This window comes from Pimephales promelas, chromosome 20, assembly GCF_988280905.1.
Source record: "Pimephales promelas chromosome 20, fPimPro1.hap1.1, whole genome shotgun sequence".
Lineage (NCBI taxonomy): Eukaryota > Metazoa > Chordata > Actinopteri > Cypriniformes > Leuciscidae > Pimephales > Pimephales promelas.
The window spans coordinates 24,200,563-24,219,550 of NC_142788.1; the positions used below are offsets into that span (position 1 = coordinate 24,200,563).

The following is an 18,988-nucleotide window of genomic DNA, read 5'->3' on the forward strand; positions in this document are numbered from 1 at the left end:
GTTTGAATAACCAGCCTGATCAAGCATCGGGTTCAAGTTCACTTTCTCTATCATAGGCCTACCATTTCTGGGCTACTAAAACTAGTTTTTTTTATGTACAGGCCTACACCAAAATACCCAACTGAAACGAGAAAACTCTCATACTTAACTCATATAATTTTATAAAATAACATCAATATTAAAATTTTTAAATATTTTTTTTTGTAAAATGTTGCAACTAGTGCTTAATTATAATTGGGTTGCCTTTATTAATTCAAGGTTCACCAATTTCAATAAACTTCCACTAACTCTGCATAACGCCTGGCATATATTATTAGGTATATTTGATTGATTGTGAGTAGTAGACGTGCTCGTCATCTCTTGAGTCGAAGCTTTTTAACGAATCGGTTCACCTACGTGCACGTCATGTTATTCGGACTGAATAGGTGGTTCTCGGTCAACAATGATTCGAGTCAAGAGCCTGTATGTGGGATTCGAATGAACCGATTGTGAGCTTTAAACCGTGGAGTTAAATTATGTGGCTAGATGTAAGTTACTTATCCAAACACAAATATATTACAAATAAAATGTACTGGAAATAAAAAAAAAATATTTAAAAATTTTAATATTGTGTAAGTGTTATCAACTCGCATACAAAACCACAGAGTTGGTTTTAATAAATAGCCGTCAAACTACAGTACGTTTCCAAGTCAATACGTCTTAAATGCCATAAAATGTAATCGTAAATAATACTATATTTCTAATTCTACCTTCAAACCCGTTTCAAGTAATGGTCGTGGCTGAAGTGCATCGCTTCTGTGAAGACGGCCAATCGCATCGCACCAATTATGTGTCCCCGCCCCCTAGGGTCGCTAGGTCCCTCCCCCTTTCAAGGATTTCCTTGACATGTGCTTTTCTTAACTCGACGAGTCTGTCCGCAGATGCTGTTGCTCCTGCCGAGCTTGAGCTGGGGATTATTGCTGAAGTTAAAGTGTAGGCTTGTGCCGAGTGGGTGTCTCCTCGCCCACATTCAGTACTTTTCATCTCTCGCTCTTCTTTCATCCAGTGTTACTTTCTTATTGAGTGACACGCGGACTATGAAAAATATGACTTTCCGACGTTTAAAGAAGCTGAACTCAAACGAGCCGGACAGTGGTTCGTTGAGTCATGACAGTGGAGATATCTATTTTACCTCCTCCAAATCGGACAGCTGTACAGTGGACCGTGGACCCTCAAACTCCACTGAGGTGTATAATTATAAGACCCTCGCTTACTCTGGAGGGACCCTACCAAGGAATTTTAAAAAGGTTAGAGCATTTCAGTTTACTTTCGAGATTCGAATCCTGTATTTGAGTCCTCAACTCAAAAGTGTTTAAATGTTCATTGGCAGTTTACACACAAGTGATCTTTATTATGACATATTTCTAGCTTTTTTAATTCCCAACTGAAACAACAACAACAAAAAACATTTTAGTCCAGTCTTAGATGAATTTTCCGGGCTTAACGTTAGTTAGCCGCCCGATGGTCAAACTGGTATTTTAGGTGGTTTTAGACGAGTTCTGGACGCTTTTCAGCTAAAGTCTGTTTAAGGAAATCCTGCTAAAACATTGTAAACTATGTTATTTTTATTTTAGCTTATTATTTAATGTTCAACTGGTCTCGCTGGGAGACCAGCAGCACACCAGTTTGTTTGTTTTCTTCAGCAAGGTTTAGCTGTAGTGTCCTCTATGTTATTTAATACTGAATTCACACTTCTATCAGCGTATAGAGTGAAGACTATAGAAGTAATTTTACACTCGTTAGCCTCTTTTATCTATGCATGAACATCTTGAATTTATTGCATGATAGTGTCTGGCCTTAATTAAGCACAGAAACAACAGTCCTGTGAGTTTGTTTTATTAGAAGCAGCAGTGTGCATGCTCCACTCAAGTTTGATTCGTTTAAAGGCACACAAGTTGAGCTATACCTCTCTTATGGACTTTATATGCCATCATCATTGGCTGAACATTAGCTAGAACTGCACATTTTGGATGTGTCCCTTATTATCATCAGCACATTGTTTGATGCTCTGAACTGGGTATGAGACATTCAAAATGTGCAATGCTGGAGTGCTTCTGGATTAACAACCACTGTTGAGTAGCAGTGATGTCCTTGTTTGAGTCTTGTCCTGAATGGTTCAAGGCAAGCAGTTGTCACACTTTATTTGGCATGTAAAGAATTTCTAGACCTGTGCTCATTCACACCTGTCCATCAGTGTGCATCTGTGACCATAATCAGCATGTGACAGTTCCTCTGAAGAATCTCATTTGCATGTATGCATTTGAATCTTTAGGAGTGACTACTTTCATTTTTGCATGATTGATTTTTTAGTGTTCATACAACAGATCACTCATCATATCGCTTAAAAAATAGAAATTGTGATGCCATGACACCACTGTGCATTCAGCAGGAAACACCAGTGTTCTGTGGTAAAATTTGCTCAAAAAATTGCTCAAGTTCAAAGGTTTTATACTTAAGTTTACGTAGCAACCATGTGAGAAATGAGTAGCATTTTAAGCTAACAGTGATCAAAACAAGAGGACAATTGTCACGTGAATGGTTTTATATTTAACATTTATTAATAATAATAATAAATCACAAGTTCACACTTGCATAGTACGTACAATTAGTAGGAGTAAAGTTGAATGCGTATTTGGCGTGTTGTCCGGGGGGGAGGAATTCAGCCCGAACCCAGAGTACTGGTTGTTGTTGTAATTCCTCCAATTCGTAATAGTATGGACTATAGGCCTAGGTATACATCTAGCATAAAGTCTCCCACACTTCCTTTCAAATCCAAAGAGAGACATTAATCTGCTGCTCTCCTCAACACTGTACTCTGCTTTGGCACAACCAGTTGCTCTCCTGGGCATTGACCATGCAGATGTGAGCCTGCTTGGTTTTGGCCCTTGGGTTTAGACACCGTGAAGTGTGTTTCATGGTCACTCATGGTGTAAAGTGTTTCCCGGTGCCTTTGGACCACCCACACGCTGGTCTTACTCTCTTGAGTAACTGTAAACAGCTCATATGTGTCCCTGCTGAATTTTGGGCCTGCTCTTTAACAGTCCACCACCTCCTGTGTGGCCAGCCAAGCCGTTTTATGGAACCTCACCAAGTGTCCGGGGCAGAGAAGCCTCCTCCGAATTTTCCGTGACCTTTGTGGTGTGGAACTGAATTTACTGCAGAATTGAAAAAGCTTGAGTAAACGGGGCTCAGACAGTGTGGTTTTGTTGTTGATCGTGTAATGAAATTCAAATAGCTCTGATATGATCTTGATATCTCCGGGTAGTTTTCTGGTGGCAATCAAAACAACATCTATAGTCTAGTATCATGTGTTTGTCTGTTAGACAAAGGCTTAACAAACAATACACAAAAACGCATCCGTTTTAAAACCTACTACATAAAGACGTACATAACTTCTTAAGAAAAACATGAGATTCATCTTTTAAAATACCAATAGCAGTTGGAATAAATAAAAGTCTTCTTATATTTGGTCTTTTTTTTTACCTAAGGTATTTTATACCATCTGCCAGAATAAAGTAACTGAGATTATGTGGAGCATTTAAAAATATATTTTAAAAATGTTTCGATTTGCTTTTGTCCATGCATTGAAAGTCAATGAGTCTAATGCTTTGTCATTCAGGTTTGAATGACAGGAGGGCGAGTAAATGCTGAGTTTTTCATTGTTGGGTGAACTATCCATGACTGTTGCTGTGTTTTAGATGAATTGTGTGGTATGACAGCAATTTTTCAATTGCCGTTTTAAGGTCAAAAACAACAGCTCCTTTACAGCTGGTTGACTCAAACTAGCCAGCAACATTTAAATGTTGCATTTTAAATTGCAGAAATTAGTCCTAAACAAGGCTTACTCACAGTGGAGTACTACAGTACACAGCAAGATTGGGATTGTAGGGCAGGGTAGGTTTATGAACGGCTCTCTGTATCGTGACTCCCACACTCTGCGTAAACGCCGGGCCACAACAGGGTATTGTGCGACGGAGAGCTTTGCTTCTCCATCCAACTGCCCCCGAGGGACCCTCTTAGTTACATGGAAATAAATGAAGTCATTGAGGAGACCCTACCACAATTCTCAAAGAGTATGAAAATAAAGAAAGCCAACGTTTTACTAGCTTAGGAGGGTTATTGCACAAAGTGCACTTTGTGGAAAGCTGAAGTTGATGGCGTTGAGGTAGAACCCGATTGAATGGGCGTCTGTCAGAGCGGGCGTAATATGAATGAATTTGGGTTATCAGCTGGAACATCAGGGCAATTGTTGTAGAACATGGCAGAACTTGTAATCACCCATCTGGCTACATCTTAGATCATCCTTGTGATAATTTCCAAGACATCTACTGTAAGTAAACCTTTAGTCTTTGAGATAAAATAAGAGCAGAGCACGTACAAGAGAAAGCCGTGACAGGAACGGTTCAGAGAAGGCATCAGATAGACATGCATTTCAGGTTATATCTGTGATTGTCATCCGAGCTGTTAAACTACATGTGTGAAATGAACACATTGAGCACAACCTAGCCTAAAGACCTGTTGATCAAGGGGGATTTCAAGGGCAGATCTTCCAAAAGTCCCAGACACTCATTTTCTTTCTCTTTGTCTTTCTATCTTTCCTCCTCATCAATCTGGGTTGCTGAACAGAACGGTGGGCTGCAAAAATGGAAGCCCCTATCACAGTCTCCAGAACCACAAAGGTAAGATTGCCCCTGCTTTTTTTTTCCACCTACACAGATTTGATTGGCGTATGCATGCGTCATTGTTATTTCCCTAAAATACGCTCGATTTATTTAGACAGTTATGAAAACGTCAGACCATAGTCATAGTCATTCACACCTTTTACATGGTGTCATGGAATAAAAATAACCCCCTTTGAACAAACGCAGTTATAGATTTATGTAATATAACCTGTTTCAAGAGGACTGAATGAATGAAATGAAGGGAGTGTGTGTTGGATCGGCCAGATATGATCTTTCTGTATGTGTCTCTTTATTGCTGAGTATATGCAATGCATATAGATAATTCATGAGTGCCTAATAATGGATGAGTACTTTCAGAAAAACAGGGGTCTTGTCATGTCTTCATGGTTTAGATGTTTGAATCCTGAGATTGCTTGTCTAGACAACTAGTATTATCAACACATAAGTCATCTCTAGTTTAAAGTGAACCTGTTCTAGTAATTCATGCCATGAGATTGTTATTATTGAGAAACAAAACACACTATAATAGAGCCAGACCGATATATCGGTCGGCCGATATTAGGCATTTTCCAAACTATCGGTATCGGCAGTTATAATGGCCGATAAATGAATATTTAAAAAATAAGATGAAAACGGACGAAACACGTTTGAACGATGTTTTAAATGTTGGAGTTGTATAGTTTGTCCATCAGAGGGCACTCGGTCATCAGTCTGTTCTGTTGTGACAATAAAAGAAACAAGTTTCTTTATAAAATTCATTATCATATTATTTTAGTTAACTCATAAATGACTACAAATAACTAATGTTAGGGAAATCTGTTCATTTTTTGTTGCGCGTTTAGAAAAAAATATATATCGGCCGATATATCGGATTTTAAAACAAACAAATATTTGTATCAGTATCAGCCTTCAAAATTCTTTATCGGTCGGGCTCTACTGTATAATTATGAAACTGAAAGTATACTGAAAACAAAGTTTGAGAGTGAGTTGTTTAGATGTCACTTTTGTTTTGTTTTTTAATTTATTTTTTTTCACACGTTTCCTATTATGCCATAAAGACGTATCCACCAAAATAGCAGAATCATGGGTCGATTATGCATTTCCTCTGTGATCTTTCATCATCCTTGTTCCTGTAAGCATTGACAGTTAGTCAAGGTCATGGTTTGAGGCTAAAGCAGTCAGACCGTTCCTGTACAGCAGCCCTTTCCTCTGTTCATATTAACAGAATCCTCTCTGTTTTGCTGAATTTCTTTCCAGGAAAATGGTGATCCTGGAGAAGAAAGAGGAGGAGGCCTTTGGCTTTGAAATCCAGGTAAGAGGGATTTTCATTTAGACGCTCTGTATGCAATTACATATTATCGGAATTCGTTCATAGCATCTGAACTGGTGTACAATAATGTAAAATCTGTCTCAAGTGATCTAGGGTACGTTTACACGAAAACGATGTACTAAAAACGGTTAACAGTGTCCTTGTTAAATGTTACATGTACTTACCATAGGAATAACAGTAAATTATGCATAAAACTAATGCAACTAACTCTATCTAAATCCTGCCCTAACCCTATAGTAAATGCAAAATCATGCATATGTTTTCTATTTTAAGTTGAAAACATTGTAGCTTGTACATGTGGGTGGGCTGCTCAGGATATTCAGCGTCAAGGTCTCACTTGTGATTAAACTTCAGTGGCTGGCACCTCGTTTCAACAGAAACTATTAGCTATGGTTTCTCCACATGTAATAAGAGAAAACAAATGAGCTTGTCTTGTAATTTATTCCTCACAACACTCACTTTATCAAAGCCTGATACCTCAATGTGGAACCGATTATGCACTCTGCATTAGTAATTATTTATAATGCCTCGAAGCATTTTGTCATTTGTTGTGATGTATGTGTCAGATAGCTAGTTTATATTTAGTAATGTATAATAGTTCAGATGCAGGATGCAGAACCCCTCCTTTCCTGCCTTGTCCTCCAGTACAGGATATGACATCAAGTTTCTGTCACGTGATAGGTCGACATATCAAGAAATGAATTGTTTTCTGGGATGGCGTTCTGTAGACAACATTGTTTGAGACTCTTAGCAGTGGGGATATGGTTGGCCATATCTACTATGTAAATATGTCTGTACTTTGCATCTCCTGTGGCGCTTGGTGTCTCAGAGATTCGTGTAAGCATTTGGAGTGTGTGGGAAGAGGAAGGAAGCAGACTATTCCTAACATTTGAAAACACTTTATAAATGATTCACTTTTCAGTGATAGACATTTGCATTTTTTTCTCCTAAATGAGTGATAGTTGGGAGTTTTTTTTTGTTTTTGTTTTTCTCTACAGTTCAGACCATACAATATTGCATCAAGTATTTAACACGATAGTGGCTTTTCTTAAAGGGATACTTCACCGTTTTGTTTTTATATTAAACTATGTTATTCCCTAAACTAAGGCCCTGTTTACACGAGAACGCTCGCGGATGAAAACGTAAATATATTTTATCGGATGTGCCTTTCGTTTACACGGCGACGGCGTTTTAGGGGCTTAAAAACTGAAAAAAGTGAAACCACCCTCTAGAGTGGAAATCTTAAAAATGCTCCACCGCCGCGTTCCCATGTAAATGGTAAAAACTGGTAAAAACGCACAAGTCTGCTTGACAGTAAAGGTTGTACGCAGGCGTGCGGACTTGGTGTTGTTGTGTGGCAGTGCTCCACATTGCCACCTAGCCGCCTGGAGTGCATACTACATTGAATTTCACAAACTTTTGCGTCACCATATGGATGCTCATCTAAACGCAGAATAAAAAGTGATAACGTATCGCCGCTTTTGCGTTTTCTCTTCAGAATCGATTCTGTGTAAACATAGCCTAAAAGGAGTTGACGCATGCCTCTCTCCTCTCAGTGCGTGCACTTACTCCTCCACGTTTTCCATATTTAAATACAGTAGTGAATTACAGAGTAAATCAACCAAGAATGGTGACAAAAAATAAAACGTTGCACTTTTCTAAGCGTGTAAAGTGGATAACTATAATGTATGGCGGAATACCACAGCAAGTGATTGGGAGCACTTCGACTCGGCGCAGTAATATCATCACTCTGGAGAGGATTTTTCATGATAGTTTAGATGATAGTTTAATATGAAAAAACGGTGGACTATCCCTTAATATTTTCAAAATGTACTCCTCATTATGATTTTTGAAACCTGTTTTCTTCTGTACTATATTAAAAAAGTTATTTATAGCAGAATGAGAATGTCAAAAAGGCTTGTTTCCATTCAATGAAATGAATGTTGACTGGCTGTCAAGCGAGAAGCGAGAATATCGGCTGAAATTTCACACATAAATTGGGTTGCATGGGTTTAGAAGACTTGAAATATAGCGCACAAGTCATATGGACCACTTTTATTGTGCCTTTTTGGACATTAACAGCCCCAGTCCCCATTCACTTTCATTGTAATGGTAAGGAGCAGTGTGAGCCCTCTTTAAAACATAATCTTTTGTGCTCTGCTGAAGAAAGTCAGTCATAGTGGTTTGTAACATCCAGAGGGTGAGTAAATGATGACGGCAGAATGTTAGTTTTTGGGTAAACCCAACCCTTTAAGACAATCCTTATGAAGTCATCAAAAGTTTAGTCAGATTCACCTTTCTTTTGACAAAATGAGGTTTAACAGTGTCCTCTGCACACTAAGCTGTTAACCTCAACAACACCTTTGGGTTTCAGTTGAGGAAATGAGCACCAACATCAGTCATCCGCAAAGGCATTGAAATCACCCGTTCCTACGCATTTTACACACTTAAGCAATTGTCATTCATTGTGAAAGTGAACATCGTGAGAGCGTCTTAAAGCCACAGCGAGTCTCTTTGGTGACTGCTGAAAATGTTGCACGCTACAAAAAACATTATGGCTCCACTCACATCAGGAAATGAACAGCATATTGAGACGCTCATTTGAATCTAGACGTCAGTGAACCAAAAATACCACTGATACCATGCAAATGACCCTTCCAAATGGCATCAGTATATCAGCGTGTGCGTCTTGAACTGAGCTACTGATTACAGTTATGGTGGAAACTGAAGCTGATGTTTTGCATATCAACCTCTAACTGAGTCTCTTCCTGTTTTAAACTCTTGCTGTGTAGAGTTGCATTGTATTCTTAATATCTCACACCACTATGATATGTTATAGCGACTTAACATCCTTCACAGTTTGCATAGAGATCCGGGGGCTAGTCCACTGAAGCAGACTTGAGTTGTTTTATTGCAGAATAGATGAATTGTATAAGATCTTAATGGTGCAAACTACATTTTTTTATTGCTAAAACTGCAAAACTTTAACATAATTTACAGTTTAAAACAATGGTATCCATCCATTTTGAAAGCCACTTGTCCTATGTAGGAATTATGGGTATATTATATTTTGTTGTGTTATAATATTTTGTATGTTATCCATCCATCTAATTTGCAAACCGCTTTGTCTATGTTGATTATATTATATTATATTTAGGGCTGTCAAACGATTAATCGTGATAAATCGCATCAAAATAAAAGTTTGTGTTTACATAAAATACGTGGGTTCACTATGTATAATTGTTTTGTGTGTGTGTGTGTGTATATATATATATATATATATATATATATATAAATACACACACATGCATGTATATTTAAGAAAAAAAATATTATTTATATATATAATTATATATAAATCTATATTCAGTATATGCTAGGGCTGTGCAAAAGTTAATTGCGATTAATCGCATCCAAAATAAAAGTCTGTGTTTACATATATATTTGTGTGTGCTGTATATAATTATTTTGTATATATAAATACACACACATGCATGTATATGTTTAAGAAAATGTGTTATTCCTATATAAAATATTTATATTTATATAATATAGATTATGTATTTATATATATATATATACAGAATTTAAGAGCAAATAATTCTTAAATATATGCATGCATGCATAGGTATTTATATATACAAAATAATTATATACAACACACACAAATATATTATGTAAAACAGACTTTTATTTTGGATGCGATTAATCGCAATTAACTTTTGCACAGCCCTAGTATATGCATGAACCTATTTCTTAAATATATACATGTATGTGTGTGTATTTTTATATATATATATATCAAATAATTATACACAGTGCACCCACATATATTATGTAAACACAAACCTTTATTTTGGATGCGATTAATCGTTTGAAAGCCCTAATTGTTATGTTATGTTATATTCCATCCATAATGCAAACTACTTGTGCATGGCCAGTTTATTATATTATATTATATTATATTATATGTAACTTGCTCACTTGAAAACTTTCCTTTATGACTGAATATCATTTTCACTCTAAAACGCTCAACATTACAGTAAAATGGAAGGAAGAAAGCACCCTTTATCTCTTGCTAACACTCAGAAATGGTCATCAAATATAAAATGATGTTTAGCCAAAAATAATTTTTAAGCCTCAGTCAAATGGCTTGGAGTTGTCCTGCTTACAGATCAAACATTGAAATGACAACAAAACACAGGTGTTTCAAACGGCCTAGTTTCGGTGTGGTTTGTTTATCAAGGATGTTTGCATGTGTATAAACAACCTGGAGCCGCTCCTCACGTTCGGCTTCCTTTAAGCCATTGAGTCTGTCAGTCAGTCTTTGTGTATCAACATTCTAGTTATTGAGCACATGATGGTGTTAAGTCACCGTGGAAATGCTATCAGACTTGATTTAGCAATGCTACGTCGAACAATAAGTCCTAGTATTGAAGAAAATGGCACACCTTTACTAGCTAGACTATGACTCATTTTGTTTACTTTAGTATAATCTGAATGCATATCTATAAATAACATTACTCTCCGTACAAGAGACTGCATTGTTTACCACCCTTTTTTTGTGTGTGTGTGTGTGTGCGCCTGCAGACATACGGACTGCATCACCAGAGTGAGAACTCGGTGGAGATGTGCACTTTTGTTTGCAAAGTTCACGAAGACAGTCCTGCCCAACTTGCAGGCCTTAAAGTCGGTAAGTGTGCTCACATTAACACCACCCTTAATGTTTGCTCATTCAGTCCTGCTCTAAACCAGCATTTGACACCCAGGCTAGAATATTTCGAGTAGTCCTTGGGGTCAAAGGGAGTACGTTTCAAAGCAACAACAAGGATCTCTTTCCTTCATCCACCTCTTGAACATCCTGTTTTGTAGTAAAATGAGTCTGTGTGAACGGGAGTAATATTTCAGAAGGCTTGCTTTCTGACCCTTCGATCTCGTCAATCTGTCAACAGCAGAACAGTTGAGTGACAGCCATGCTGTTTAAGCAAAAGCAAATATCACAGCCACAGGTCAGCACCCACGTAGACAGTTGATGGATTTGTACTCTTTCGAACTGTAAAACAGAATACAGTCGAGTCACTCTGTGGTTTTTTGTGGGCTGCATGTATATATGAAGCTCTATTTCAATCTGCTAGGGTTGTTCCCTTTTAGTTTGAGCTCTTTTTTGTACTTGGCATAAATCTTTCATCCTGACATAAATTAAATGGAGCTTAAAGGTAAATGGAGCTTAAATTAAAGGTTTATATATATATATATATATATATATATATATATATATATATATATATATACAGACAGATAGATATACAAATACACTGCATTAAAATGTTTGTGGTTTGTACGATTTTTTTCGATGAACGATGTTTTCAAAAGAAGTCTTATGCTTCAACAGCGGTTCGTCATGCATGTAAACTTGCATCTTTGTGGTAGTTTTAATACTTCTAGAAACTTGTAAGAGAATTTATTTAGAAAATGTTGAGAAGTAAAACAAGTTTTTCTAAAAATAAATCTTTGTCCTATAATTTCACATTCAGGCTTTTATGAAATGTCACCTCTTGAAATTTAATATACAGAATCTGCATTCTTTTCTATAATCTCTATGAGGAAAAAAACACGTCTGCATCTAAAATATGTTCGCTCTGTCCTAGGATCAGTTGATCTTCTTCTAGTCCAAAATATAACAATTATGATTCATAGATAAACTGATGTCAGATCTGTAGTAAATAGGAACTCCTCCGCAGAGTTGCTGTGCGTGTGTGTTGGTTTCGCTTCCTGCATTCCCTGAATGCTTTGCGCCATTGTAGCCTTTGGCCTGTCTCTCTAAAGCACATGACCTCATCGACATCGTTCTAAGACGAGAAAACACAAAACTCTCCTTGGAGAAAAGAAATTGTTTCATTACGTTTCATTACACAATGATGTGTGAAGTCTGTTTGTCATGTGAAAAGAAAAAGAAAACAAGAAGATGATAATTTATTCCAGTGGAACACAAAAGGAGGTGTTTAGCAGAATGGTTACGCTGCTCTTTTCTGGACAATGAAAGTGAATGTGACGTCAAGTTTTAAAACGGTTCAAATAAAGCACCATCAACTTTTGCACTATTTTAAGTGTTTTTCGCTTTCTGTGAGTAACCGACTGAAACCGAATGTGTTCACTGAAAATGTTTCCTCTGAACTCTTGCGTAGCACTTGTGGTCACCATTCACCTTTATTGTGTTGAAATTGGACACTCTGCAATAAGTATCGTCTTTTGTGTTCCTTAGAAGAAAGTCAGTCAATACAAGTTTCAAAATACATGAGGGTGAGTAAATAATCAAGACAGAATTGACATTTTTGGTTGAACTATCACTCTAGGCAGTACAGCACACAAAGTTTTTGTTTTCCAATCAAAACAGTTCTCAGTTAAACTCTCTTTTCTGGGCTTTGTAGGAGACACGATTGCCAGCGTGAACGACACTTCTGTGGAAGGCTTTCGCCATAAAGAAATCGTCCAGCTCATTAAATCATCTGGCAACGACATTAGGTATGAAGATGTTCAGTGTTATTCAATGTCTGATTAGCAAAAGAGTCACATTTTCCCCAAAATAGAATTGTTTTAAAAGTTTAAATTGAAACTAAATTGTTTCAAGTGTACCTGTGGTTTTTTTCTGATTATCTTGAAGAAATAGATCTACTATTATTTGATTGGAACCACACTTTCCTTCCCCACGTTTATTTTCTGTTTAATAAAAGATGAAAGGCCAGTGAAAATGAGCCTCCATTTATAAAGTGTAGATGTGAACCACATGAATGCATAGCAGTTCATGCCTTCCCTCTCCACGGCTTTTAACTCAAATTATTTCCACTTTTAAACATGGGGTTATGCTGTAAATGAGAGTTTACAGCAGCCCAGTAAAAAGCGGTTCCTGCTTCATATCCATATCACCAATGCTGCTCTTGAAATCATATACATTTGGGGGAAGGGGAGTTTTAAATTACCACTAAGCTCGTTTTCAGACACGTTGTGGTCTGAAGTCTGTTTTAAAGAGCTATTTGACTTGAATTGGTTTGTTCATTAGATTGAATATTTAAAGACATTTAATACTGCACAGTATAGGAAGGGACTTTGTCATGCAACACTGTTATTTTGTTCCTGTGTCTAGGCTAGAAACGGTCTACAGCAACGCTATTAGAAAAGCAGAATTGGAAGCCCGACTGCAGTATCTAAAGGTAAGTCACACGAACCACATGCAAACCGACATGCACGTATCAAGCAGCGTGTCGTCTCGTATACCGAGACGTTTACAAGTGTTGTAATGTAAGCCCAGCTTTAACACAGCTGCCCTGGCCTGGCACCAAACACTAGCGCTGATCACACCTGTTTCCTCTCACACCCCACCTGTTCCAATGACAGTCCACTCTTAATCCTCACATACTGCAGTACAGCTGAAAAGAAGCACGACACAGTTTTACATTCCTCGGGACATTCTCAAGATGCATAGGCTGTAAAGTTTAAGTTCATAAAGAATACGGTTTAATTATGGTACTCGCTTCTGCCGTTTTTGAGAGTTGCTGAATCACGGTGTGGTGAACATTGGTTATATATGTGTTCGTGTCATTTGCTACACTGCTCTTTTGAATTCATCGTTGTATATGAGGCATGCACAAGCTCTCTTTTATAAATACTATTATATTAACTGAACAGAGTTTTGCCATCGTTGGTTGGAGAGCTTTAAACCAACATGTTTTGGCACACACCTTTGTCATGGTTGAAAGAAAATAATTTGTTTAGTTGCAAACTAAAAAAAAAAAACTAATTTAAAGTCAACCAGTGGAGTTGTAAACTGAAATTTCTAGTATCTAACAATGAGTCAAATGGCTTATGGGAAAATATGATTGGCCATATTGGTAATCAGACATAAATAGTATTTTTTTTTTTTATTTTTTTTTTTATTAATTGTTGAATTGCTTATGTTTTTACATTTAGACTACATGTGTCATCATGTAATGCTCGTGCTTTTGTTTGCTTCACATTTATTGTTAGCTGGAATGATTAAAAACGACAATTTCCATTTAAGTTGAAGTATTAAAAATTATTGAAACTAAAACTGTGAATAAAAGATAAGAAATATATATTAAAGCTTATTTAAAAATGGCACCGTCACATATAATTACTATACGATTTAAACAAACTGAAAAAGTAAAATCAAAACTATAATAGTATATAAATAACACTTAAAGTTAATATTTTAAAACATTAATTTAAACCCTGTTGAATGCAATCTTTTGCAAACCCTAACATTAATATTAATTTTTCACACTGTACATTATGTTGTACCATTTAAAACAATTGATTTTAGTTTTAATGAAAGTTTTATTTAAACAAAATGGTATATAAATATAATCGCCATTTAACAGTTATCTCCCAACATGAAAATAATTATCGTCTCTTGACTTTGAATCTCGTTTATAGTTACAAAAATTTATCATGACAGACCATCTTTTCATTCATTACTTCAAAACATATTAGCTTTACGAAAAGAACTATGATTAAAAAAAATGATAACAATGACCTAGATAACAAAGAACTCTGCATTTCGTTCAAATTTGATGGCTTGTTGATTTGAGAAGTAGCGATAGAGAACTGAGAGCTAAGTCTGACCTCACTGACCACACTTCCCTGTTCTCGATGATGATGATGGGAAAAAAGTAAATGAACAGACCTGCCAAAGGACACGTGGAATGACTCTTACTGTGTCTTTTGTCTCTCCAGCAAACCCTGCATGAGAAATGGGACGAATACAGATCTCTAATGGTGCAAGAACAGCGGCTTGTGCATGGTGAGTTTTAGCACGTGATGGCAATCTTGCTTACCCAGGCCTTTGAATAAGCCACCAATTGGTTATGAGGTTGTTTTCATAGCTTGTCAAGTGCCATCTGAGCTCTTTTGCATGTATTTATGTCACACAAAACACTTCCTGTAAGCACAAGGTTGTATTAAACACTTAAAGAGTGTGATGCACATTTAGAAGCATATGCTAGCATTTTTCCAGTATGACTAAAGATCAAACTAAATGCCTTAATATACCAACATAATACTGTACTATTCTGCAGAATCTCTTAGACTAATTGTAAAAAAAAAAATCTTAAAGCAGAGAGTAATTTAACTTGAATGCAAGACTATAGGCAAAATAGTCTAAAATATAAAAATATTTTATAAATAAAAAATAGCATTTTTTTTTTTTTGACGAGTGGAAAGAAAACATGCGAAAGTTTTACCGCAATTCATCTATTTGTGCACTAAGCCAGAAATTGCCATTTCAGAAGCTCTTAACATACACCAAACCTTTAACTGTTTTATTTCTATCTGTTCTGGTGGTTCTTTACAGAAGGGTTTACATAATCATTTCCCTGATTTTCAATCTTAAGAACATGGTAAAAAAAAAAAAAAAAAAAAAAAAGGTGTCAAATCCCTATGACTCTATTGGGCTTTTCACACTTATAATTAACCCTGGGTCATCGTAAACCCCGGGTTAATGGACTCATTGCTTCACGTTTCACATTGCTTATAAATTACCTGGGGTTAACAATTAATCCTCCAATCCTTAATCCTTATTTAATCCTCCAATCCTTAAAGCAATTAATCTTTAATTCATACGCTGCCGTTTCACACTGTACATTCCTAATCCCTGTGTTAACGTCCATACGCACAATGTGTTTACATAACGGCTCTAGCTTTGCGCATCCTCATATTACATATTGCCGAATTTACTATCAAAGTTTTTTTTATCTGAATGGACTTTTCGGACTATAAGAATGAAACGGTTTCTTCTTCACTCTATTTGTGTTTTCAGTCACTCTCGGTGGCTACGTTTACATGCACAACTTTTGTTTCAATCTGACTGAATTCATTCCGATTGATGAATATGAATGTAGTGTTTACATGAACGCGAAACATGAAAATTTCCTGCTGTTTGTGCATACCGACTATTTTCCTACATTGTTTTTTTAAAAGCAGACTCTGGTCATAATTTGGAGTAAATGAGCATATTAACCGTTGTGCCATGCTGCTGATATGTATCACGCAGTAAAAATGCTCAAAACCAGTCTTCTGTGGATGAGAATCCGAAACAAGGACTTGTGCGACGTTGTCCAGCTCCACTTCACAGATGCTGAGGAGTGAAAAGAGAATTTTACAATGGCGGGACACTCATTTATACGACACTATTCAACAGGAACAGCTCGTTCCTCGTGCCGTACGTCATTACTCCATTTCAATGTCATTGCAAATGCACAGTCCTTTTAAGTTTCGGTTTTCAATCTGATCAAGTGTTAACATGTCCTCTCGATCGGATTAGAAAAGGAATAAACCACCCATTTCAGTACGATTTAGCCGGCTATCAGATTATTTGGTTGCATGTTAACTTAGCCAGTGTGAAAAGCCTAATCCTAAAATTGAACAAAAATTTTGAACCTGGCTTTATCCAATTTTCTGATTTCTGTGCAAATTTGTACATAAATTAGATTGTGGCTTATTTGCATATTTAAACGTGACATTTCAGAAAACTTGTAATACAATTTTTATTTTTGCAGTTCTTAATATAATCAGTAAACTGGGGAAGTATGGTGATTTATCTATTAGTTCATTTTTTTTTTTTTTTACTTTGGTGTCTTGCTTTAAAACATTTCCAGAGGTTAATTTAGCTCTCTGTTTTCACTCTCACAGGCATCGTGATGAGTGACGTGGCTGTGTATGAGTCTCTGGAGTCAGCTGGTGTGTACGGTAGTTTGGGAGCTCCGAGCCCGGCGGCCATGCGCGCGTTACTCGGCACCGGTAGCACGAGCAGCAGCGTGAGCCACCTCAGTGCCGCCACGGCCGAGGACGATCCACTCTACCAAACCTGCATCTACCAGGGGGAATGCGGCAACAACAACAGCAACGACAAGCTTGACACAAACCAAGAGAAGACTCAAAGTGGCCGCCCACGGATCACCCGACCCGCCAGCGAGCTCTTCGCCACTGCCAAGACAACCCTCACCCGCAGCGCCAGCACACGCAGCCACATGAGGGGCCCGGCATCGTCCTCGGTGCCTAATGGAGAAAAACAGCAGTGCGGAGGGTTCAGCACACTGCAGCGCAAACCCAAACAGAAGAGCTTCAGGCGGAGGCTGTTGAAGTACATTCCCGGACTAAACCGACCCCTGGAAGAGGAGGAAAGCAAACTGTGAGAAACTAAAACAGACTAAAATTCAAAGACTCACCAAAGACTAAATGTTTAAAATTTGAAATCCATCCAAAAAAGCAAACTGAAGATTAAAATGGGAGGCCAAGACAAACCAAAGAATCTAGTGATTTAAAAAAAAAAAAAAAAAGTGTTTTCAAAAATCGAGAGCCTCGTTCATTTCCAAAGTTTGGACAGATTAGAAGTAATTTAGTTTGAGTGTGCCAAAAGTTTCAAAGCATTTGCTTTTAAAACCTGAATGCAGAACATTCACACAAGATTGGTTGGGCAATTTAAACGCTCGTCTAAAATGCTGAGTAGATGTGGATGCATTTCTATTTGTTGCTGGAATATTGTTTAAAGTTCTATAACCAGTAATATAACAGTTAACAAGACAAAAATATGGTGAAAACGTTGACAAAAAAACAACCACCACCAAATAATTACAGTGTCAACTCCTTAAACTTTATTAACGTTGTTTAACTTTATTTTCTGGTGCACATTTAAATCAAGAAATGAGTGTTTGTACATATTTTGTTAATGTTTAAGTTATTTATTTAATTTTTTTTTTTGTAGATGTAAAAAATGAAGGATTTTTCTTATTTGATCATTTATATTTGAAAATACTTTGGCCCTGAAGGATATTTAATAAGTGCCTGTTGGCATGTATGTGTAAATAACTTTTCTATATATATTTTTTTTTTTTTGAAAAATAAAAGGATTTTTCCATTATAATTTCTCTAGTATGCGCTTTTTTTTCTCTCTCTCTCTCTTTTGTATGTTGAATTCATATTGTCATTCTCAGGTTATTTTTCCCAGAAGTCCACAAATACACTGCCTTTTGAGCACAAGTGTTCTTATTGTGTTGGACGTCTTTGATTTCTTACTAAAATATTTTTCTTTGCACTTACGATACCGGCAATTCGCACAAAAGACTACAGTCTAATGTGCTAAAAACAACAGCTTCCTCTGGGGCAGAGACTGTGTGTTTTGTAGTATGAAGGGACTGGTTACATTCCTCTAATGCTTGGCTCTGTGTGAGTGTGAGACCTTCAGTGATGTCAAACAAATTCATTATAGGGTCGCTGTTAGGAACATGCATTGGAATGTGCATCTAAAGAGTGACCCCAGGATTCCAGACCAAAAGCCTTGATTCTCTTCCTATAGGTCAGTGCTGAACCCTTGCCCTCTCCCTGCACACACAAACACGTTCCCCCATGGTGCTTTGACAAGACAAACCGCATCATCATCCCAGTGTAGAACCTGACCTTCCAGGTCACAAAATAACCCCCCCTCTATTTTCTATGGCTCTCTTTTGCGTTGTTTCCCTTTTGTCTGCCTTCACAGCCGGTGCCCGTTACATCAGAGCCTCTTTGGATGGTCGCTGGTGTCAGTACTGCATAACTCCCTGTGTCTTGATAAGCTATTGTTTCGTCTTCAGTTATAAAGAAGGGTGTTTGGGTAAGTTGTCGGCTTAAGACATAATTGGGTTTTTGAGCAGATTTTGAAAGCTGAAGTCATTTTAAGTCATGACGATTGTTAAAAAAAAAGTGAATGGATAATTAGTTTGAAGACAAGGGGACCTAAAGCAACGCCATGAATGGGTCATTTAATGGTTGGGCAAAACAATAGGCTCGGCTGACAGTGGGTTGCATGTAATTAGCAGAGCAAGAGAGATGGGATGCTTGGTACAGAGACGGGACAATAGAGTTTGTTTACACATTTGTCTATTTATAT

General features: G+C 37.1%; 1 protein-coding gene across 1 annotated transcript; it reads left to right on the forward strand.

The window, feature by feature from the left end:
* Positions 1-891: 891 nt before the first annotated feature.
* tamalin (trafficking regulator and scaffold protein tamalin) lies at positions 892-17,415 on the forward strand. Its single transcript, XM_039652720.2, has 8 exons — positions 892-1,286; positions 4,666-4,718; positions 5,979-6,033; positions 10,642-10,744; positions 12,480-12,573; positions 13,193-13,259; positions 14,803-14,869; positions 16,756-17,415. The coding sequence occupies exons 1-8, from the start codon at positions 921-923 to the stop codon at positions 17,256-17,258; spliced, it is 1,308 nt and encodes a 435-aa protein (XP_039508654.2). The 5' UTR covers positions 892-920; the 3' UTR covers positions 17,259-17,415.
* Positions 17,416-18,988: the final 1,573 nt, after the last annotated feature.